The 12,412-nt window shown below is 35.4% G+C and overlaps 1 protein-coding gene across 1 annotated transcript in view; it reads left to right on the top strand.

The window, feature by feature from the left end:
* The window catches only part of PCOAH_00003180 (KIR protein), a gene marked incomplete at both ends in the record, with an annotated part of 28,589 nt that extends 18,378 nt beyond the window's left edge, over window positions 1–10,211 (top strand). Inside the window, 10 exons of the mRNA XM_020057133.1 lie at window positions 15–818; window positions 1,172–1,234; window positions 2,845–3,823; window positions 4,123–4,249; window positions 5,188–5,237; window positions 6,952–7,034; window positions 7,104–7,766; window positions 7,944–8,621; window positions 8,816–9,628; window positions 10,158–10,211. Of these exons, the coding sequence (XP_019912682.1) occupies window positions 15–818; window positions 1,172–1,234; window positions 2,845–3,823; window positions 4,123–4,249; window positions 5,188–5,237; window positions 6,952–6,953 (2,025 nt within the window). The remainder of the gene's footprint in view (window positions 1–14; window positions 819–1,171; window positions 1,235–2,844; window positions 3,824–4,122; window positions 4,250–5,187; window positions 5,238–6,951; window positions 7,035–7,103; window positions 7,767–7,943; window positions 8,622–8,815; window positions 9,629–10,157) is intronic.
* Window positions 10,212–12,412: the final 2,201 nt, after the last annotated feature.

The following is a 12,412-nucleotide window of genomic DNA, read 5'->3' as shown; positions in this document are numbered from 1 at the left end:
AATTACCTTTATAGCAAACATGCCAAGATAAAGGACTACCCTCACAGATGGTATATTGCCAGATCGGCGAAGCGCAGGAGGAGTATAACGATAGAGAACAGTGCAGAACGGAAGGAATAAGAACTGATCTGGATAGTATATTAACCAGGTATGGGGTCCTAGGGGATTATGGGGATCAAATTGTACATGGCTTCTGTTATGCATCTAAAGCAAGGGAACCTCCGAATCCCAGTAATGATTGGTGTTCTTATTTTTATTATTGGCTGCATAATTCGTTACACACAATGAGGGAACCTGATAAAAACTTCGAAACAATAATGAAAGGCATATACGAAAAATTGAAGCAACTGAAAGTTGATAAGCCATGTACTAATTTTTATGATGGAGGGAGGGGCCACATCCCTTGGGACATTTTCACCCAAATGAAAATACTATTCGATTATCAAAAGGATAAAAGTACTATAACTGAGGAACCAAAAGGTGAAGGGGGACTTTGTTCTGCAAAACATGAAACATACCTACGGACTGTAAAGTGTGCCTATGAAACTATACAGAAGAAATGTGTAGCAGACGGGAGTCATGAATGGTGTACTCAATTTAAACAGTGGTTTTCGGATTATCAGAATCAGCATGAATTAAAATTTGGGTGTACATTGAATAATAAAGGGGAATGCGCACAGGAAGGAAGTAGTTCTGACTCCACATTCCAGGCGGATTCATTCCAATCCAATAGTGAAACCACCATTATATCCTCTGCACTAGGCACCATAGCAGTAGGCCTTCCTACAATCGCGTTCCTTTTATATAAAGTAATGACTGTTACCACTATATATACATACAGATACATATATGTCCATATATATATATATATATATATATATATATATGTACATATGATTCTATTTTCCTTCCCTCCTCTTTTTTTCTTTTTTCCTTAATAATTTTTAGTATAACCTTTTACCTAATTGGTTACGTAGTCATTTTTCTGGAAATGGAGGAAGAAGCAGAAGAAGTAATAGAAGAAGAAGATCGAACACCAGAAATGAATTCGACACATTCACAGAAGACACCTCCACAACATCATATTCAACAGCAGAAGCACCTTCCACAATAGACGACGATTCTACAGATGGAGCATCTACCATATATAATGAACGACCACCGTCAGCAGGAAGAAGGAATAATAATAGAAGTGCAAGGAAACATAGGAATATTCCTTATGAACGTATGTAATGTAATACACAAGACAACATACACATCACATTGTAGAACACACACATTGTGGAAAACACACATTATGGAACGGACACCATATGGAACGAGCATTATATGGAACGAACATTATATGGAACGGACACTATATGGTAGGTCCATTATGATGTTGTTGTCCATTATATATGGTGTGCTTATCCAAACTGAACTTACAACCGTGGAACCGCACAGATAAGGTACATATAACAATGATGTTCCCCTATGCACATTCTGCCATTATTAAGTGTGACAAACACAACTTTACCATTATTAAGTGTACGTTAATAGGATTTGATGCTATATGCTTTGGCAATCTCCCATCGTCAATGGACCCCTCATATAGACATTATAAGCAAATATTATCTGTTCTATTTGTATGTGCCCCAATAAGGAACTTTTCTCTGAGCAGTACACACCACTCATATATAAGAATGAATGCTGTGTATGCTGCTTATATCATTAATAAATGAAATGCTGCAGAGAAGGAAGAGTAGTAGTGTGTGCACACGCACACCCTTCCTACTTTATATGTGTACACTATCCACATATACACTATTCACATATATATGTCGCGAAAGGGGGTGCCTCCACCGGCCTCCTCCATATAAGAAATATGATAGGTTCTAAGGATTGTAGAAGCACCTCTTTCTAAAGAAGCACTCATTTCTAAGGAAGCATTTTCCTTTTTAAAGAGGGGGGGGGAGGAGGGGAATTTATTCTCTGTGTGTATAAAGTATACTATACGTATATGTCAGCACTTTTTAAATTAATTACCCCCCGTTCCTGAAACAGAACAATAAAGCATAAATTAAAAAGGTACATGTTAACAGATATTTTAATTAACACTCCTGCCCTTCAAACATAACAATAAAAAAATACATAAGTAGGTGCATACTGAATTTCTCTTTAATAGGGAAAGTACGTCCTTATATGCACAATGCATAATAGTAGTAGAAGGAGAGGAATTATACATAAATAATGGTGGAAAACATACTATGTGATTATACACCATGTGCACAATGTGCACAAAAGTAGAATACATGAATAGAAAGAATGCATGAAAAAAAAGGGGAGTTCATAAAAAATTTCAATCTCCTTTTTTCCTTCTTTATTTCCTTACATTCCTTGCCCCAATTTGCTCCTATTTTTATTTTTATTTTTACTTTTAATAACATATGCATAGAGTGACTTTGCTATATATATATGTGTGTATAACGCGTACTGTAGTACAGTTGTTCACAAAAATTTTGAACAATGCGTATTATTGAGGGGATAAATAAAAATTCTATATATGTGCTCATAAACACAGGGAGTAAGCAAAAATTATCACGCCCTTATTCTAAAAACATGAAAACTTTTTAATTATAAATTCACATTCCACATGTACACAACAAATGTATATAAGGAACAATGGCAGGTGAAAGAGGAACAGCAGCAATGGTAGGGGGTTGTTTCTTTTTTTCCTTTTTCCTTCTTTCATTTTAAAAATGAATAGTAAAATAATATATATACACAGTGTTGCTTCTACTGAGTGTATTGTAAAGGGAAATGTAAGAAATACATGCATATAATTCGCTAATTCCATATTTATAGGGTGAGTGCAAGGTGGATCAATTACCCTCCAGAAAAATATATGCAGCATTAGGAAAAAATGGCAAACATACATGTACAACTAGCACTTCTATGACGGCAGAAATAGAGAATATTTTATGGGACAAATTGAAGCATCAGTGGCGACAGCAGTCATGGATGTATGCCCAGAAAATTGCCAATGCATGGTGTTTATTATCTACAATGAATACAAAGAAGGAACAATCACCACCTTGTTCAGTAATTTGTGACTTCTTCTATTTTTGGTTGGGAGACCAACTGCATGGAAAATTGCAAGGAGGACATAATGCACTTAAAAGTGCTATACAAAGCATCTATACTAAGTTGAGCGATGATGCCAACAACGGTCCATGTTCTCACAGTTTTTTGCAAAGTACTATGAGTACAGAATTTTTATCTCGTCGAAAAACCATCTTTGACTATTATTACGACTACCGAACCATATGGAAGCAAATAAAAAATTCCCAAGCGGAGAAGTCTTCTTCTTGCACTAATGCATACGACACCTACCTAGTTGGAGCTGATGGAGCTAAGGGAGTTGGTGGAGCACAAAATGCTTATAATATGGTAGGAGCAAACTGTGGGACTGAAAATCATCATGACTTCTGCAAAAAATTTAGAGCGAAGTTCAAAAAGGATGGTGCTAAGGGAACAATTCCAGAACCATCAAAATTGAAAGAACAAGCGCAGTCTGGAGGGGATGACCCTCCATCAGACACATCAGTCGAAGGGGAGGACGGGAAGAATGATCTTAGTTCCTGTTTGGAAGAGCTCTATTCAGTAGTTGTTGCATCATCGAAGGAGACATCATCACATCATTCAACATCACTACAGAAGGAGGGTAATGATAGTGGTAGTGGTATCGTACCTGGTGTGGTCACTTCTGCAGTTGGCACCACATTAGTTGGTCTTCCATTAGTCACTGCCCTTTTATATAAAGTAATGAGCACTATATTTGGAAGTTAAATGATAATAATAATGCATATTAATATTTTCTGTCTAGTTTTACAATAAATGTTTAAAAAAAGGGGGGGAGGGGAGCTACTTTATATATATGTATATGTGTAATACATATTCTTCCCACCCCTAAAAACTTTCCCTTCCACCATACCACTACCTAACAACCCTCGTTCAGTACAATATCCTACCCCCCTGGATCAGTAACAATTTTAAAAGGAGAAAAAAAAAAAAAAACGGCTGTTGGACGCTACGACTTCGATACATTCACAAACGGCGACGCTTCCACACTATATTCCACAGAAGCGTCTACAACAGTAGGTTCTATGGAAGATGAATCTACTATATACAATAGGAGACCATTACCCAGAGGAGCAGGGAATAATAATGCACCAAGTCATCACCGGAAGAATGTGGCTTATCATCGTATGTAACATATGCCCTTCATTTATTACTAATAGTGTACGTAATGTCTTCCTCTCCTCAAAACTATAATGACTACGCACAGTTTGTGTACTGTGTGTGTGTATGTTATCAACATTAATAATTAATAACATGCCATGTTGAGTCCGTTATAAACATTCATTTATACATATGTGTGTACGTTATCAACATCAATAATTTATGGAAATGAAGGAAACAAATATAAAAAATTTCGAAAATTTTGGATAATTTGATAATTCCCATTTTTTCATGTGAAGCTCATATATTATTTAAAAGTGAGCAGTTCTTCTTTTATTTAAATAACATATTTTAAAGGGAAAAAGGGCTACACTTACAACTTACGACTTCGATTTTTTTATTCGTATTTACAACTTAAAATTTTTGTATTAGGATTTGGACTAGGATATGGATTTGTACTTGTATTTATAGTTTGTATTTGTATTTTTTGTATTTGGAACGTTAGATATATTTTTTTCGGGCTCGGTAATAATAAAATGCTAATAAAGCAACTAATATAAGGGGTGTTATTATTGTAGAAATAGCGGTTCCCCACGCCCAAATACTGGCATTATCATGCGAAAGTTCCTTGAAAACTTTTCCTGCGTCCTGTACAAAAGTTCCCAGTAAATCACCATTAGTTGGTACAAGTGAGCTTATATAATGTAGAATGAACAAACTAAGGCCTAAAATCAGCAAAGTAGTAGTAAGGTTCTATGTTTAAATTTGCCATATTTATATTTGTTATACAACCTTCGACATTTGTCTCGCAAGGTGGTTTTATTTTTTCTATTCTTCCTTCCTACACATTGTGAATTTTTTAAATCTACTCTTGAATCAAAATTTGAATCAAATTTTGAAGCAAAATTTGAAGCGGAATTTGAATTTTCTTTTTTAGATGTTCCATTTGGGGAAGTGTTTCTAAAGGGGTCTTTATAACTTTTATGAAAAAATGGACTTTGTAGTTTTGTCCCTGTGTAAGTTCGACAACTTGTTGTTGATGATCCTTCACTGCTTGAATCATTTCCATCTGAGGTGTCATATGTGCTTAATGCATTCACCTAAAGACAAAAAAAGGTTGTTAGGTGGTAGGGTTGAAGGAAGGGTTGTTAGGGGTTGTAGAGGTTTAGGGTTCAGGATTTAGGGTTTAAGGTTCAGGGTTTAGGGTTTAAGGTTCAGGGTTTAGGGTTTAAGGTTCAGGGTTTAGGGTTTAAGGTTCAGGGTTTAGGGTTTAAGGTTCAGGGTTTAGGGTTTAAGGTTCAGGGTTTAGAGTTTAGGGTTCAGGTTTTAGGGTTCAGGCTTTAGTTTTCAGGTTTTAAGTTTGAGTGTTTAGGTTTCAGGGTTTAGGGTTTAGGATTCAAGGTTTAGGGTTCAGGATTCAAAGCTGGGTTATTAGGGTTGAGTGTTTTGTGTTAGAGCGAAAGGGCTAGGGAGAGGAAGGGATGGGTAAGATTGTCTATGAAGGAGGAAGTCGTATCTAAGGAGGAGGAAGGCGTGTCTACGAAGGAGGAAGAGATGTGTAAGTAGGAGGAAGGAAAGGGGTCTAAGGAAGGGAGTAAGTTCTATGGAGGAAGGGAGGACCTAAGGAAGGAAAGGTATGGAAGCTCTAGGGAGAGGGAAGGAAGATTGTTAGTTGTTAGGGGTGGTTGGTGGAAGGAAGGTTATTAGGGTGGTAGAATGAAGGTTGTTAGGGGTGTTAGGTGGAAGGAAAGAGAAGGAAGAAGAGGGAGTGTGGTATATGTGCGGCGCACAATAAGTTCGTACTAAGGGTTTTGATTAAGTGTGGAATGATTCTGAATTCAAATAACATAATGTAAAAGTTATCCTTAAAGAAAGAAATATTAAATTGAAGAAAAAGGAGGGGGGAATAGTATTATAAGGGGGACAACGTGTTTCATCCTTGTTATTTGTATTCTTATTATTATGGCACCATCATTCCTAATGTAAATATTATTATTACGTAGGAGGAAAAAATTTAAATTACAGAAGGAATAGAGGTTATTTTGGGAAGGGAGAATTTCCATTAGATCCGTAAAGCATTAGTAGTGGTGATCACTCTTTTTTCCAAAAGTAAATTTCCCCTTAAGGGTGGTGGTGGTGGTGGTAGGTACCGTGAGTATAATTTTTTGCATATTATAAGAATTTTTTTGTGTAATTATTCCTTTAATTATGGAGTTATAGAAGTGCACTGGAATAGAGTGTTCATTTTTTTAAGGAGGGGGAGGGTACATAATAAATCCATATAGGATTCACTGGATGCTTTACGTAAATATTGCAACAAAATGGGTGAGCACATAAAATAAATTAATAGAATAAGTGATTGAAGAATGCGCGTGTAAGGGGTTATTCTTTTCTTTGTGTGTTGTTATTTCAGCTTGTTCATCAGTATTTTTTATTTATTTATATACATATGACGATTTAATATAGAAGCATAATGTATTACTGCTGCTTAAAAAATTGAGTAGTGTGCATAATTCTGCGGGAAAAAAAGAAGTAAAAATTTGAAATATATTTGTCCATGACCACCATAAAACCAGGAGAATTCCGATATATTTATATATTTATTCCCTTCATGAATAAATGAAGAAGGAAGGCAACTTTTAATATAAATTGTATTACGTACAACAGAAAAAAAATATCCACACACATGCACAATAACAATAACAAACCATGTCACCATCACCACGGCAGAAAAAAATATTAACGGTACGTTATCCTTCCTATTCAAAATGGGAACATTCGCATATGCACACATTACATATTACACGTACAATGTAATATATATATGTGTACCATAGTGAGGAGGTATGAATATATATATACGTTGCCAATTATTCCTGTAGAAGCAAGATTTAGAGGATGTACGTCCAAGTAGAATTATTTATGGTAGATTCAATAACACATGGGGCCAACGGCAATATCGGAAGTGTAGAGAAGGGTTGAAGGGTAGGTTGCATGTATACCGTGGTATGGAGAATTACATGGATAAAATCGTGGCAGCCTGGTGCTATGTATCTAATATGGGAGAGGAGGATACATTCCATGGGGAACGTTGCTATTCCTTATATTATTGGATGGGAAAAGTACTATCTGAAAATTTAGAACAACCCAATTCATTCCAAAATGATATGGATAGCATTTACCAGGAACTGCAGGAATCAATTAGTACTGGTGCATGCGGTATTATATATAAGGACAATGCTGACGCAACACTCTTTAATCAGAGAAAAGAAGTGTATGATTACTTCCGGGATTATTCATCTGTGTTGGCTAAATTAAATGACTTCCGTTCCTATGGATCCCGTTGTACGGAAAAATGTTACGAATATCTACAGGCTATTGTTAAGGCTTATAATTCACTAAAGGGTGAATGTAATGGTAAGGAAGGTGGTTTCTGTAAAGATTTCAATAACACATATAAAAAAGTCATTGAAAAGGACCTATCAAAATTAACATGTACTAAAGTGGAGGACGAACACGACGATGGTGAACCAGGAATATTAGGGGTACGTCCACTTCACTCCACCCCTTCCTTCCACCTACAACCTCCTCCTACATTCGAAGTAGCATGCATATATGACATACATATACATGGATATTATTCAAATTATTGTGCATATATATATGTACGTATAAAAGAGTATGTATGTATATATATATTTCTTCGTTAATTATACTTATAGAAGAATAATTTGGAAAGTTTACCCTCAGACCTATTCTATTATAGCAGATTCAACAGTAAAAGAGGTGAATGTGATGAAAATGATTCCTGGAGGAAAGTAGAAAGTGAAATAAAGCGTTATCAGGGTATTCAGAATTATACCGAAACAATTGTAAAAGCCTTATGTAATATATCAAAAATTGATGGAAAATACATATTTTATAATGAACGCTGCAATTTTTTCTATTTTTGGCTGGGGGATTTATTATTTAAGAATCTGAAGGAGGTCAGTGGATTCAAAAGGGATATGGAACAAATTTACGAGAATTTGAGTCCATTGACTTCTACGAACAAGTGTAAAAATCTATACCCTACTATTGACGGAGCAACCTTCAACCACCGAAAAACCATATTTGATTACTCCCACGACGAACAAACCTTACAAACGCAATTGAATACTGCCAAAACTGATGGGTCTAAATGTGACAAAGCATATTATGATCACCTAACGGCCATTAAATCAGCATGTTCTGCTGTAAGTACATACTGCACAACAGGGGATAGGCAAGGCAGTGATGCATATTGTGCAGAATATGGTACAAAGTATAAAACATTCTGTGAAGATGAGGCCAAACTGAACAAATTAACATGTACGAACGTGGATGATGAGGACGAACTTGACGATGGACACATATTAGGGGTACGTTCCACTTTCCTTCCTTCCAACCTACCACCCAACAGCTAACACCCCCAACAACCTTACTACAACCAACCACCTACCCCCTTACCACCTAACAACCCACCTACCACCACTATTACACTCATAATGAATACATACATACATATACATATATATGTATGTTTGCACATATTTTCTGTTCATTATATTTGTAGGAAAAGCAGTTGGGCCGAGTGAAATCAGCATTAAAGTATTATGAAGAATTAGATGCAGGTTTAGGAAACTGTGGTAATCATACTAATAGTGTCGTCACAAATATAGCGAACACCATAAAGCAATATACTAATATTGAAAATGGTGCAAAGGAGATTGTAAATGGTTGGTGTTCCGCACATAAGAAATGGGAGAAGAGCAGTCCCCCCAATGATGAGTATTGTAATGTTCTTTATTATTGGTTAGGGGATACATTATTGAAAAAGAACACACATGTCCGTCGTTTATGGGAAATTATGAAGGACATTTATCCAATATTAAAGGGGTGGAATTCTATTGGAGGGTGCACTAACATATACCCAAATATTGACAGAGACGACTTCAAACGCAGAAAAGAAATATTTGATTATTTCCAACAGTGTAAAATTATGAAAACACAATTAGAACAGAGCAGAAGGAGCGCTTTGTCTAACAAAAAAGCAAAATGCGAACAGAGTTATTATACTCACTTAGAAGATGTGATCAGTAATCTCACAACTGCATGCGCTCAATGTGCAAGCAATCGTGATGACCCATATTGTTCGAATGTCCTAAAAATGTGTGAACAATGTAACCCAGAACAACTATCACAATTGCAATGTGAGAAAGTAGGACCCAAAACCGAGGAACTTGATTCCCAAAACCACGATCAGGACACTGCAGGATCATCCTTCTCTACTGATCCAAACTCCTCTGAAACAAACATCACTGCTATTGCAGTTCCTTCTGCAATTACATTAATAGGAGCTCCATTAGCTGCTTTTATGTTATACAGGGTAATTATAATTACAGTAGAATTAAGAATAATATGCGCTCTGAATATTATATATAACTATATGTTTATATATATATATTTATATATATATACCATATACATACAATACACATATACACAATACACACATATACATATATATATGAGTACATATATGTTTGTATATGTGCGTATATATGTATATATATATATATATATATATATATATATATATATATATATGTACAGTTATATATATGTATGTATGTGTACATATATAATGCACATCCTTTCCTTTCTTTTCTTTTTTTTTTTTTTCATTAGTACGATCTGCTACCTTCCTGGATAAGGAACAACACCCTCTTTGGAGGAAAGAATAAAAGGAAAAAAAGATCATGCAGGAGACGTGAAATGGACACTTTAACGGAAGGTTCAACAGCGGAAACGGACTATTCCACATCAAATTTAACGGAAAGTGGAGCAACAGAACATTCCATGACGGAATATTCTATTCCATACACAATCACTACTACCACACGAACAACATCTAGGTGAACAACAACACCTATATTTATCATGATCACGACAACACCAGCACCTGTTAGGCTGTTAACTGTCACGATGGGAGTTGTTGTATGAACCTTTGTTATGGCAGCACAAAGGTCCATTACAGAGACAGCGGAGTCGATGGCGTCTAGAATGGGTGGCACCTATTTCATACGTGTAAAAAAGTAATGTGTGTGGTTCTACACACACATATATATAATCACCAACACATATATATATATGTGGTTCTGAAATAATATATGCACGCCAAGGTAAAGGGTGGAACCTATGAACCTTTCCCTTGAGAAAAAATTTCCACCAATCCTCCTGAAATCCCCGCCCTTTTTTTTCGAACCTTCTTCCAATTTAAACCAAGGATAAAAAAGGAATATGGAAAGGGGTATATTATTGTAAAAAATGTAATGGAAGTTTAAAAAGGGCGAGGTAGGTAGGAAGGATCAAATAACACACAATGCACATATATACATATACCATAAATGAATCATATGTAACGTATTTATATAGGAAAAAAAAAAAAAAGGTAAAAGGAAGAAAGTTATTTTTATTACACCATCCTAAATGTACATGAAAAAAAGGAGGGAAAAAGAAATGAAGGAATGAAAAAGAAGGGGAAAAAAGGAAAAAGAAGGAAAAAAAGAAGAAATAAAAAAAAGGAAAGAAGGAAAAAGAAGGAATAAGAAGGAAAAAGAAGGAATGAAAAGGAAAGAAGGAATAAGAAGGAATAAGAAGGAAAAAGAAGGAAGGCAAGGAGAATCTAAGGAGGAGGAGAAGGAAGGAGGTCTAAGGAGGAAGGGGGATCTAAAGGACGAAGGAAGGAATGAGTAGGAAAGAAGGAAAAAGGTGGGTAGCTCAGTTGGCATATATTATATATATATTTGTTATGGATGTTAACAAAATTCTCTAACAAATACTTCTAATAACAGAAAAACGTATTAGAAAAAATACATGCTAGACATCCGTGCTCAAAAATTTTCTGCACGCTCAAATTTTTCTGCCATGGGAAGGAAAGAAAGAATTTGCACTCCTTTTTTATATATGCACAATAATAACAGAAGTGCGTGTAAACAAACAATAATAATATAACATTACGAAGTAAATCATCCTACAATACAATAATAAGAATACATGAATAAAAAAAAAAAAATGAATAAAGGGGGTAGCCACTTTTTTTCCTTCTTCCCCATCTTTCCATTCTGCTATTTCTCCTTTTTTTTTTTTTTCCCCAACATATATGATTCCATACAATGTTCTCCTTTTCCTTTTTTCTTACATATATTATATGCCCCTCCCCCCTTCCTTCCTTCCTCACCTTTGTGCAATTACTTTTTATAAGTTCAAACGGTATATATTCATGATGTATTCGTCATTAAATATTTATAAATATATACACACTTGACAGAAGGAAGGAAAGGAACGTTCTTCAAATAAGCAGTTACAACGTAATACTGCAATAAAAGAATAAAGAAAATTTTGTGTAGAAAGGGCTCACTCCCCTCATCCCCCTTCCTTTTTTATACTAAACGTGTGTGGCCACATGCACGAATAAACATATGTTAATATAAATTCACCATATAAATAGAAGAATATACACTTATAAATCATGACACACCATGGCACCACATAGTAAAGTACTACACACTACTTCGCACTCGAGATGAATATGCAAACATTATACCTATAATTCCTTCATATAAATTTCAGTGGACAGTAGAAATACGTACATATATATATTTCATTAATTCCATTTACAGGACGACGATGAGAACAAGTTATATTCAGATTGGGTATATAATATGCTTAATGATGGGAATTTCCAATATGGGTCCAGCGGATCTGTAAACCAACTGGGGAAGAAGTTAAGTGAAGATTATAGCATCCGAGGTTCTTCTGGCCAAATTATGGACGCTTTGACCCTGGTATCTAAAGTGAAGGAACAGAATCCGCACGGCAACAGTTACATTTGTATGTGGTTCTACTTTTGGTTAGGGGATTTGATATATAAAAATGAAAAAACGGGGGACTTCTCAACTGTTATGAATGAAGTGTGCGCTGCAGTGAAGGAACTCGCCCTCTTGGGAAAATGTGACTGCAACCTCCCAAACTACCACACTAACGGCAAGGAAGTCTTCCTTAAGGAAAAAATAAAATTCGAATTCAACCAAGACACCAACCCAAATAATAATCAATTGCAAACTTATTATAATTTGTGCGATGAAACGTATCGTACAACCTATGAAAC

The sequence above is a fragment of the Plasmodium coatneyi genome, chromosome 2 (assembly GCF_001680005.1).
Source record: "Plasmodium coatneyi strain Hackeri chromosome 2, complete sequence".
Taxonomy (NCBI): domain Eukaryota; phylum Apicomplexa; class Aconoidasida; order Haemosporida; family Plasmodiidae; genus Plasmodium; species Plasmodium coatneyi.
Note: the sequence above shows the minus strand (reverse complement) of the source record. Positions and strands in the feature narration are given on the sequence as shown.